We start from the raw sequence: 12,940 nt of genomic DNA, 5'->3' as shown, positions 1-12,940 counted from the left end.
CTCAGTACAAGAGAGACATGGAGCTCCTGCAGCAGGTCCAGCAGAGGATTACAAAGATCATTAAGGCACTGGAGGAGTACTTCTGTTAAGAGTGAAGTCTGAGGGAGCTGGGCCTGTTCAGCCTCCAGAAGAAGTCACTGAAGGGACCTTATCAATGTCTGTCTGAAAGGGGTGCCAAGAGGATGGAGCCAGGCTCTGCTGGGTGGTGCCAAGCAACAGGACAAGAGGCAATGGGCAGAAACTGATGCACAGGAAGTTCCATGTGAATGTGAGGAAGAACTTCTTTAGTGCAGGTGACTGTGCACTGGAACAGGTTGCCCAGAGAGGCTGTGGAGTCTCCCTCTTGGGAGATGTTCAGACACCACCTGGACACAATCCTGTGCCATGTGCTCTAGGATGACCCTGCTTGAGCAGGAAGATGGTAGTCCCCTCCAACCTTATCCATTCTGGGATACAGACAGAACAATAATCATAAAAAATGGTTACACTTTTTAATGTATGCTGAAACATACTTTACTTATATCCTCTCTACCAAAATTAGAGCAGAGTAATTGAACACATTCATTTAAAGAGTGTTCCCATTTATATTTGGAAGGATATAAACACACTATAGATTACAGACTAGATACCTGTATTTGTATGACTATTAATGAATAGTGCCTAGGAGAATACAATTGGAAATTTTTTGTGTGAAATCCTGCAAGATCCAGAGATGTGTTATTTAACCACAAATGTAATCCTTTTAGCTTTGACCTCCCTGATAAAAAGTGGGGGAAAAAAAGAAGAAACGAACAAACCAAAACCCAGAACATATTTATAAGGATTCTTTTAAGAACTGATGCTACCCTCAGTAAGAACCCTGGTAATTTAAGTTAATTAACACAGGCCCTATATTTACTGTAGTAATATCTAATTGATTGCTTTATAAGCTTTTTCTTCTTTAAAGGCAAAATTATGCCAGAAGTTACACCTTTGTATAAGATGAAAAACTATAAAATACTGCCCTCTTGTGATCTTCCCTAAAAATGTAGCTGATTATTAAAAGCAAGTTTTGGCAACTGTTGGCAGTATTAGGGTTAAGTGGGTTTATATATTCCTTTCACTCATGTATATATATATTTCTATAAATAAACCCCAATTGTTAAGTTATTAATTCTATCTTAAAATAAGTAATTGCATATGTGCTATTAAAAGCACTAAGGACACATCCTCTGCCAGCTCAATCCAGATTCTTGGTAAGGCATTTGCAAGACTGCAGTGGGCCTTAGAAAGCACATTGCCAGCTAAACGTGGCTGCAGTGCACGATGCCAAACCCTAGAAGGGTAGGAAATATTTCTCTTAACAGACAGACACTTTGCCCAGATAAGAAAGCAGGGGGCAGAGCAGTGTTTCACCCACAGAGGTATTTTAGAAGTAAATTTTCAACAGTCTGTTGCTGAAAGAGACCAAGTCTTGAGAATATTCATTCTTCTGAAAATTTGATGGGCCTGGGAAGTACCATACACATTGATAAAGTCACTGAAGTGCCAAACTGTGTAAGAAAATTCAAGTCCTTCCTCCAATTATTAGTTTTTCAGAAATTCTTCAGTACTGGAATGAAAGTTATCATTAACCTTAATTTTATTTAATTTTATTTTTAAGGTATTTGAGAAAAAAGGCTTGTAGGAGCATCCAGAATACTTTTCCAGAAAAAAACCAAACAACTAGCTATTTTAAGCATACCATTTTTTTCTTAAGTGACAGAAACTAAAAATCAGGGGAAGAGCTATGGACACAATGAAATTCATGTGAACCTACACAGCTTACTAATGAAGGAGCAGCCCTAAGCTACAATTAAGAGTCTGCTGCAGGCACAAGAGGGCAGACTGATGCACATTATGGATCTTGCCAACAACAGGGGTCTCAACCTGCTACTTAACTTTCTGCTCATTGTCTTGGTCCTAGTGCTTGCATTTATCCTTGTGAAGCTGATGTGAACCTCTGCAAGGCTCTGCTTCCTTCTCAGATTTCGCCCTGTGGATTTTGCAATGATAATGTAGACACTTTAGACTACCTGAGTGTAAGTATGTGAAGTCTGCAGAGGCTGAAGTATCTGACAGTTACAGAGAATGTGTTCACACCCCAAATTTATCAGAAAGCAATCCTAAGAGCTGTGCACAAGCTGTGCACCTGCCACTGAGTGAAGAAAGCACTTACAGCCTCACTGAGTACCCGAAGAAACCCAGGAATGCATCGGCAGCTATTGTAGGTTCTCATTGCTACAGCTGATTGTTATTTAAAGATCTACAAATTATTTGCAACACTCAAGGAACAGAACTTCTGCAAAAAGGGGACAGCAGAAATCAAATTTTTAAAATGGGATTTCTGTAGAACATATACTTAATGGGAAATGACAGCAAGAAGGCAAACCAAAATGCCAGCTTTGAGTTGACAGCACACATCAAACTACCTGTGGAGAGAAAAGCACAGATGCTGTAAATGGAAACAAAGATATCCCTGAAATGCAGCTTGCAGTAGCAGAGGTGGGGATAAGTGAAGGTCAAATATGAAAACATTATTATTATTATTATTATTATTTTGGCTTTTTTTGACCACCTGTGGTTCACTGCAACACCTCAAAAGCCAGAAGCCTTCTGTTAACCAGCATATCAAAAGAAGCACCTGTCAAAACAACTGAAAAACAAAGGGCCATTACCCAGGGTTATCATAACTCTGGCCAGGAGACCCTTAGCACCAGCACATACACCAGCAGTAGGCACAGCTGCACAAACCCAGGATGCACTCCAGCCTCAGAAAGAGGATTTACCACTTATGCACAGGTCAAGTGAGCAGTGTGGGAGCCCTGCAGCCGTATTTGACAGACCACTTGTTACTTGCCAGTGCCATCATCAGTCCATAGCCTGTCCTCACCTCTAGGAATGCAGCAAAAACTCCTTACAGGACCTTCTTTTGTGGCTCTTTACAGAGTGATGTACTTTTCCCACAGGCTCCTGGGAAGGAGAGTGACCAACAAGAGCACACTTCTGTTGGAATGATTTTCCAGAAGGTAGAGCTAAAAACATGAGAAGTGCTGGGAAAGGAGGGGACCAGAAGCAGATTTTCATATATCACACTGGAGCCAAACAACTTTCTCTTAGCATCTCACTTTCCCAAGTGAAACACAGGAACCAAGCACAAGAACCACCAAGCATAAACCAAAATATATATATTGTACAGTAAATTTATTGCCATAGATATGCATATTAACACACATGCATAAGAGGCAGATGTTGTTTTATGGATGGGGGAGGCTCCAGCTCCAGCTTCCTACTGCCAACAGCACATCCCTGATTCAACACATATACTGCTGAGTGCTGAGTGTATTACAGAGCTGATCTATTCATGTTCACACCCAGAACTTCCATATGATCACTGCTGTTATTCAGTTATCTGCAGGAGACTCAACTAAACTGGATCTATGAACAGACTTTTCACAGGAAAAGGCAGCATGCCCAGCAAACCCGAAAGCTTAAGGAAGTCCTGCCATTAGTAAGTATCCACATTCCACTCTATGCTACCTGCTCCAAAGCTTACAGAGCATTAGCGTGCTGGTTTTATCTGGAATAAAGTTAATTTTCTTCATGGTATAGTAGTTAGCATGGGACTATGGATTGGTCTAAGTACAAAGTGTAGCTATGATGAAGGAAATTGCCTCTGCCCCAGCCAAAGCAGCACAATGGCCTAGAGCAGCACAGATAGTTAAAACAAAAGCTTTTTTCTCACCTGCTCTGAAATATGTGCAATAACCATTTGGTTCTTGCATAATGGCTTCTGCAAACTACATACCTACAGTTTTTTGAAGCTGATAGTTATAGAAGTATGAATTCCAATCTGTTTGCATTTAAAGCAGAAAACATTGCACAGCTACATCACAATAAGCAATCATTTATTTTTATAATCTTGAAATATTCTGCTTTAAAAAAATCCGTAAATTTATATACCAGAGATATATGTGGTAATGGTTACATAGTTTTGTTTTAGGAAAATTCCTGTTGATGCTTGACGTAGATGGTTCAAAGCACACCAAAACCACTGTAACAAACAGGAAACCCACTCTAGCCCAAAGCAGAATAAGAACAGTTTTCCCAACAAAATGGTTATTCACTGCTTGGGACTACTCAAAGCTTATTGTCTATATGACCTTCTCTATACTCAGAAGTTTCCCTATCCTAGGGAAACCACTGTGACATCAGTTGGCCCTGACAAAACAATGAAATCACATATTCCTTTTTAATAAATTGAGGAAGATGAGCCTACTGCCACCAACGAGCACGTATTTCCAGATCGAAAATTAAATACCAAGGAAGTCTGTGAGAAACTTTGCTGTCAGAGCATGGAGAAACAATGCCCAGACACAATCCCAGTATTTTTCTCTCAACCAGCAATGAACATGACAGAATCCTCAACAAATGCTGAAATACACTGCTGAAACTGAAGCATTTTCCAGAGATGACATATAAAGCTGGCAAAGTTATCAGCTAACCAATGCCAAGACTCTTTCTGCAATCAAGCACAGTCCAAGTTTGCTTTCCAATCATTTGCTGCGCTCCAGACTGAACCTACAAGCACCTTGTAATGAATGGAATCCCATTTGCTGGGCTACCAACTTCACACCAAAAGGAACAGACCGTCAAAAGCTTAGTTATGGCTTACATTAAAGGAGTTCACTCTGCTAGCTAAAAGTGATAATCCCTCATGTTGAAAACTTTCCTATTCCTGAAAAGTATCATTTCATCAAAATGTGATATAGGAAAAATATTGTTATTAATAATTTTAATTTTCTGATCTGAGAGAATTGTAAAAAAAACCCTATCTTTGAGTTGACATTTAAGAATAAAATTCTATGTGGCAACAATGCTATCTGACAAATGTTATGACTTTTCTTTCAATTAAACTTTTACAGCTTTGTTTACCAATTTTTAGATATGCATGCAGTTTACTTTCTTCCTTTTCTGCTTTGCAGCAAAAATTGTTCTAATAACTCTAAACTTCTCAGTACATTAAAACTTAATTTCCAGCAATTTTTATATACATGGTGTGATCAATCCACTGTTTTCCTCATTAAAAACCCCACTAAACCTGGTACATTAAAGGGAAAAGATGCACTTAAGTAATTTCTATCTATTATCTCTGCAATATTCTGACACTATTTAGCACACCATGCAGAAATCATACAGATGCTCTGTACACTGGAATAAAGAGATTCATACTGTGATGCTTGCAACACCAGACAAAGTTAATATGTAGATATGCAATCTTATGAAGCTCTCCTTCTTATTATATGATCTCCAACAATTTTAAAGGCATGCTTTCATTTTAAATCTAAATTTTGGAACTAGGACATAGCATGTACCTACATGCATTCAGATAATAGGATATATAATAGGATCAGACTTTAATTGCTTTTGCTTGAAAATTTTGAAATGCCATTGCTTGAAAACATAGAGCTTTTTAATTTAGATTTTATGGCCTCCAAGTTCAGTACATGGGAAATGTGGTGTATAATAAGCAGTTTTTTTCTCTTAATACAGTCCTTATCACACATTTCATTATTCAAAGATCAGCTGTATATTGAAAACAATTAAACAAGTATATGGTGAAATATAAATTCTGCATGGAAACTGTTTTCATTAAAGCAATATTTCTTTGTTTCAGTGCATAAACTGAACTCCATACGCTGAAGAACTTTTAAAATCTGTTCCTAGGAAATGCATAGGAGAATGTTTATTTTCAAAAAGCATACATTAAATAGCTCACATTAGCTAAGGAAATGAATTTCCAGATGCAACTCCACAATGTTACACAATAACCAAAGAGCAGGTTCTCCTTGGAGATTTATTTCTGAAATGTACAAACATCACACCCACAGCTGAAGGATGCACCTTCTCTAAGAGGCATTCTGCTGTTCCACAGCACATTTTCTGCAGTTGCAAACCTGACCACATCCTGAAGGACAATCACAATGCAGCTGTAGGTCTTCTACCCAACACTCTGAGCTTCCCTTACAACGCACAGGAAATTTTACTTTACAATCCATGGTTTACAATTGGAATGGAAAAGCCACATGACAGGCTTTATAATTTGGAAAGCAAAGTATAAGAAATACCACTGAGTTCAGTCAACTTCAGACTACTAAGGAAGCAGAGAATCTTAAGCTTGAAAGTAATTAACCTTGGAACAGCTTTTGAGGGGTGTTACATTATACTTTCCACTAGTCTTTAGAGTAAACAAATAGAAAGCTTCTCTGATTTTACAAAAATTAATTGTGAATTAGCATTTTCTATAGTCAACTGTCTATACTAGTCTGTGAGGACATAAAAACTTATTTTTACTGAGTATTATTAAACTGTTCCTGAACCATCAGTCCCCAAAATCAACTCAGAAAATTGCTGCTGTCTATTCTTACTTCATTAGTGACAGCCTGGAAGAAGAGTTCAGCTATCTTAAAGATACACAAAGCTGCCCTAGATTAACAGTTAAAAGTAAAGTTTCTTGTATTTTCTGTTCTTGGCAATAGTAGTTTTAAAGAAAAATAATGATAAATTGATTTTTTTTAGTCGTAGAAAACCCACTACATTTCCATCAGGATATATACATATTAAAAGCAAAAAAGCAGAAGTAATCCTCAAAGGAAAAGAATAATTAAAAAATACACAGAGCTGTGGGTTTTGCCCTTTTTATAAATCATCAGCTTCCTCTTATGCCTTCTACTCTATCTCTTAGATATATATTTCACTTGGGATTGCAGTTTTCTTGGTTTCTCAGAAATGATAAAATACCAGTTCCCAGGTACATGTGATCTCTAAAAAAAGGCCACAGCAGAATGATGCTGAGGCTTCTTTAAAAAACAGGTGTCAAGACAGGAAGAATCATTCTCGTTTTTTCATTGCTTCTGGCATCTCTCCTCCTTACAGGCGTAACCTCTGTCAGAAAGACAGGAGGGCAAGGGATGTTTCTAAGAGCCCAAAGGCTCACTGCTCTTGCACACACTTTAACCTTCACTGGGTCCTACTTCACAACCACATCTCACTTGAGGACATAGAACAGATCCCATTTCAAGGCTCAGCAATATGACTCCAGGTCATGCCAATGGAAGCACTTGCTAAGGGCATAAGGAATTTCCTCCACAGAGATGTAGAAGTTACAGGTAAAAAAAAAAAGCAAAACAAAAAAATCCCAAGAAAACCCAAAAAACCAACCAACCAACCAAAACCAACCACCCACAAAAAAACACCCCACAAAACAAAACAATCCAGTTTTAGGCAAAATATCAAATCTCAAAAACCTGGAAAGGTGCAGCACTGTTTGTGAACTGAAGCCAAAGATAAATAATGCTTGTGTTCCCCCTGCTGGCTCTGTCCTCCAAACACAGCTCAGTAGCAATGCCTGCATGGATGAAAGCTTTTGAGTAATTGTAATAACACATACAGGGCTTCATCTGTTTCAAACATTTAACTTTGCCTTCATATGTACGTAAACATGATCAGAGGGAGAAAGCACTTCTGAGACCTGAAGGACAAAAGCTGGGAGTCCTTTTGATCTAAACAAAAAAAATTTCTAAAATACCAATCCTAAACAAAGCGCCTTTAAAGGCACATATAAGATGATGAAGAGATCTATGCCTAAATAAAGTAAATAAGTAAATAACACTTGTGAAAAACCATCTGGAGTACTCCATACAGGTCTGGTATCCCCAGCATAAAGAAGAATGTGGAACTGTTGGAGCAAGTCCAAAGGAGGCCACAAAATTGGTAAGAGGACTGGAGCACTGTTCCTGTGAAAACAGGCTGAGGAAGGTGGGGCTGTTCAGCCTGGAGAAGAGAAGGTTGAGTGGAAATCTCATAGCAACCATGCAGTATCTGAAGGGGGCCTGCTGGAGCTCCTTCACAGGAACTGCAGTGATAGGATAAGGAGTAACGGGTACAAATTGAAAAAGGGGAAATTCAAGGCTGGATATTAGGAAGAAATTTTTTACTGTGAGGGTGGGAAGACACAGAAACAGGTTGCTCAGGGAAGTTGCAGATGCTCCAACCTTGGCAGTATCCAAGACTAGGCTGGATAAGGCTTCGAGCCACCTGGTATAGTGGGTGGTGTCCCTGCCCATGGCAGAGGGGGGTGGAATTAAATGAGCTTTAAGGTCCCTTCCAACCCTTAACATTATGTCATTCAGTATATTTAAATCCAGGCACAGTAACCTGATCACAAATCTCACAGACAGCAGCACTGGCGGCTGCAGCCAGCTACCCATCTCAGGTGTTTGGGAAGACTTGAATGAATGGATAGACCAAGCTCCCTGATGGTACCCTGCTGTTGCTTCCCAAACCCTTTGTGTGCTCCTCAATGCCACCAGCAGGTGCCAGCTGCCTGGAGTCCAGCTGGCAGTGCCCTGGACCCAGCCTCAGCACTGAGCCCATCTCTGTCACTTCGGTTCTGAGAGGACCCCATCGGCCTCTGCTCCCTACCTGGGGAATTTATCAGCATCAGAATCTTTGAAGTGCTTAGAGAAAGATGAGGGCTTCTGCAGCAATAACGGGTGGCTACCTGTAACAATGTCAGGTTTTTAGACAAACCCCTAGAGATTACTATTTGTTTGGCCATATTAATTGGCTTCACTTTTCTTCTGTTAAAAAAGAAAAAAAAAAAACAACAAAAAACAACCCCATAAAAACATAACAATAACTCAAAACACCACCAAAAACCAAAATCAGACCACCATTAAGAGCAAAACTGGCTGTTAACAATCTCTAAACTTGTTATTCTTTCCTTCAATATACAACAAAAGGAGCAACAACACTTGAGCACAACTCTTTCTAAATTACATTTGTGTACTTCAGGCTGAAGAAAAGAGGAAATCTGAACATACTGCTAGATTATCTCTGCTGAGCTAATATCCTAGTCTAACCCTAAAATGCCTTTCAGAGAAATTTATTGTAAATTGGGATTTTTTTTTTGTCAAGTCAAGCCAAACTTACTACACACGTAAACATGAACATGTAGATTTTAAATACTGCCTTCCTTCACAAACTGTACTTCCCCATTAGGGGAAGAGCTGGAAACAAAGACTGTGAATTGCAATGTTAGAAAGGGTTGCATATATCTTAAAACTATGTGCTTGATAATCTCGATATAAAAATATTTCAGGTATGATACATCAACCACACATACTTATTAAAATAACCAGATTTGTTGGCTACTGTTAGTTGATTTTTATTAGTTAAAAAATAAGCAGTAATATCAAACCGAACTCCGTTTTTAAGTGCTAGGCATAAGGAGATTGAATATTCATTCACCCTTGCACGACACAAAAGTCTTTCTTATTTTGCTGAATGCATAAATGCAGCCTCTGTAATCCCTTTCAGATAAAGTACCTTCACATTTCCCCCACTATACAGTTACTCTAAAACTACTAAAAAGGCTACTTGGTGAACTCTTCCCGAGCCCAGCCTCACATGAAGACGTTAGTCCCATGCAGTCAGGCACAATGAATCACAGTAAACTGTAAGCAGACAGCAGAAATAAAAGAAAACCCAACAAACAACGAATATTGAGAAACAAACAGCAACAGTAAAATACTGGTCAGGAGGACCTGTTCCCTTCCTGTTTCAATAAAAACTGCCTGTTACTCCTCAGGTATAACCCAGGATGCCACATGATGGCAGCAAACACCAAGCTCTGGCCTTACCTGCATGGGCTGGTCACCTGCCGCTCTGAAGTCTTCAAGCTGCTGCATGTGCCATGCAGGCACACCGTAGGGCTCCTCGGCAGGCCTGCAGTCCAGGGGATTTGCCCGCAGCTGCTCCTTGAGCCACATCTGAGTCCTCACAGCCGGCTGTATGGGAGCGCCGCTCACAGCCTGCTGTCCCAGGGTCGCGTATCTCTGCCCGAAAGCCTCGCAGCCGCCTGCCGCAGGTTTGCTTTCAGGTAAGGCACTGTAGGTCAAGTCTAAGGCGTGTCTCCTACTTGGGGAATCCGAAACAAAGTCGTCTTTGCTGCACGTTTCAAATTTGTATTTGCAGTCCAGTAGAGAAGATCGTTTTTTCCCCACTTCTTTGTCCTCAATCTTCAGCAACTCCATGCTGTCATGCAAACAACTTGGCCCATTTGTCCTTAATTGAGGTGGCACAGCTTTGTCCGTACCAGCCCTGTATTCCACCGAATGACTATTTCCATCTTGGCTGAAATTATTTGGTGAGCTGAGTTTAGACAAGGAGGACCATTTTCTTACAGGTCTTGCATCTTTCATGTCAAGAGAATTGTCCAGAGCTCCCTGATTTCTGCCCCCTCCTGACCGTACAAAGCTTGTACTCCATTTTGAGCCATCAGACTTGAAAGCTTCCCTGTGTTTGGAAAGTGAAGAGCTGGCACCAGACAGCATCACATGGGCAGTGGGAATAGAAACCAGTGATCGGCTGGGCTTAAATGATGATGTACCACTTGAAGTTGAATGATCTGTGAAGAGAAATTTGTCACGTAAATAAGTGCAACACAGAGCTCATTAACACTAGTTCAGATAGGACAAAATATCAAATTCAAGGTGAAATGCAAAAATAGAAGGAAAGAGGTTTCTTGACAAAATAGGGCCTTCTAGCTCATTCTAAACCATGAGAATAGAAACTAATTAAAGTGTGAGATTTTCAAGTTTATTTTGCTCAGGTGTCATGATAACAAAAATAAAAGCTCACTAAGCATTGGCAACAGAAGCTTCAGATAGAATTCTCAGCCTGTGAGCCAAAGAAACCATTGCCAGCTTTAAGGTGGCAGGATGGATTTCTCCCCCACCCCACGTGTGCTAAGGAGCTTCTATATCACTAATAGTACAGGTGCTCAGGAGCCCCAAGACTCGTTCTCCTTCCATCACCCCTCTCTTCTCATTTTTTGAAGGCAGAACAATTCAATAAATGCATTTGGTAAAATGGCAGTGCTGTAGACAAGCCAGTTTAATAATGGTCACTTGGACAGAGTTATCCATTCTGGATCTCACCGATTTCCAAATATGCTTCCTGTGCTGTGTTTGGCTGGAAAGAGTTCATTTCCTCCACAGGACCTGGTATGGGGCTATGTTTTGGATTTGTTCTGGAGACCGTGTTGGTGATTTAGGGATATTTTGGTGCCTGCTAAGCACTCCTTACACATAATCAAGGCCTTTCCTGCTTCTCACCCCACCAATGAAGAGGCTGGTGGTACACAGGGAGCTGGGAGGGGACGCAGCTGGAAGAGCTGACCCCAGCTGAACAAATGGATATTCTATATCCTACAGCACCCTGCTCAGCAATAAAACTGGGGGAAGGCTGGTTTGGGGGGCTGCTGCTCAGGGAACAGACAGCTGGTGGTGACCAATTGTTTTCATTTGCAGCATTTCTTGGCTCTTCTTTCTCGTTACTTTTCTTACAGTATTTTTCTTCAGGAAAAGACCCTCGGGGAAAGCAGGGATGGAAATACACAGAAGAAAGAAATGCCTCTCCTCTTGTACAGGTAACTCCTCAGCTTGAGGCTGCTGGCATTGTAACATCCAAGAAAACTAACCTTTGTACTGAACCTTACCCAGAAGCTGAATCTGACACAGCACAAAGTCAGTCCAGCAAAGGCAACTGTCCCAGGCCTTTTCATATCCAAAGAAAATAAGAGTGTATTAGGATTCGAAAAGAACTGACCTATGTTTTAGGCTATACAGATTTCTAGGAGTAGAAATATTACATCTGCAAGAGAAAGGTGAAAGAAATCCTGTATATATGTATCTGTAAAACTTTAAATAGTAAAAAATACATTATAGTATTTAATATAGCATTTTCCATCTAAAATACTGACTTAAAATTAGACATACATGGTTTTAAAACTGAAATTAAAACCAATAATAATTACAAATACCTTATCTCCTTCATTTATTAGATTACAAGCTTATTCATATGTGGTAGATTTTTATTTTTCCTTCTTCTAAATTTAATTTTAAAATAATTAATTTTGAGTTAAGATTTAAACGTCTTGACTTCCAATTCTAAACTCTTCAAGCAGATTTGAACTTAGAATGCCACTTATATCCAAGTACAGCTAATGGATGTCTCCAATAATTTGTCTCAAAGAGAAACACGGTAATTTTGGCTTCAAGTTGTCCTAATTAGTCTTCCCATTAACGCTCACTGAAACATATGAGAAAATTCACACTTTTTCTTAGAGCATATTGCTCAAGTCTGCCTTGCCTGCAGGCTCGGCTGGAAAGAGAACCAGTCTGCCTTTGGACACACCTCACAACACAAAAAGCAGGAAATTAATAGATTTCATTTAAAATAGGAGAAAATACAGAAAGAATCATGAAACTTAAGAGATATTATTTCTTCTTTAGTCACAGGAATAAGCTCCATCTGGCCAAATCCTGTCAAAGACAACTTTATCCAAGCAGCAGGTTTTTCCCTTCCATACAGGTGGGGGTATGCAAATGCCAGTTCAGACCTGAAAGCACTCTCTCCTTGGGATTACTTGGGGTTTATTTCACTGATCTGGCATTTATTTGAAGATTACAAACACTCTCAAACATAGCCTGTGTGTCTCCAGAGTCTTTCAAAGCTTAAAACTGCTCTCTTTAATGAAAGCCGAAAGAGACATGGGGATAAAAAAGTAGCTAGATGCTACTGTTTTTCCTTTCAGCAGAAATAAGATTGTATGACAACTTTTTCTTTTCAATTATCCTAATAACTTTTTTCTGGTGCCCACCACAAAACTCCCTGGAATACTTTTCTAACAGGCATGACATTTTCATACCTGATTCAGTACTTCCAAAACCACATAAATAAGAGAATTGAAAGCACGCTATTTTAAAACCACATTACAAGATTTCTACCATGTAATAACAGCAGATGGAATAAAAAATTAAGAACATTTCATATGGCTTTCTTACCATCTTGTGTT

General features: G+C 39.6%; 1 protein-coding gene across 2 annotated transcripts in view; it reads right to left on the bottom strand.

Annotated features, from left to right (window-relative positions):
- The window catches only part of CEP85L (centrosomal protein 85 like), a 135,352-nt gene that overhangs the window by 54,342 nt on the left and 68,070 nt on the right, over positions 1-12,940 (bottom strand). For both annotated transcript variants that reach the window (XM_036379810.1, XM_036379809.2), the window contains exon 3: positions 9,723-10,489. In XM_036379810.1, coding sequence (XP_036235703.1) covers positions 9,723-10,489 — 767 coding nt within the window. The remainder of the gene's footprint in view (positions 1-9,722; positions 10,490-12,940) is intronic.

Source organism: Molothrus ater, chromosome 3 (genome assembly GCF_012460135.2).
Source record: "Molothrus ater isolate BHLD 08-10-18 breed brown headed cowbird chromosome 3, BPBGC_Mater_1.1, whole genome shotgun sequence".
Lineage (NCBI taxonomy): Eukaryota > Metazoa > Chordata > Aves > Passeriformes > Icteridae > Molothrus > Molothrus ater.
Note: the sequence above shows the minus strand (reverse complement) of the source record. Positions and strands in the feature narration are given on the sequence as shown.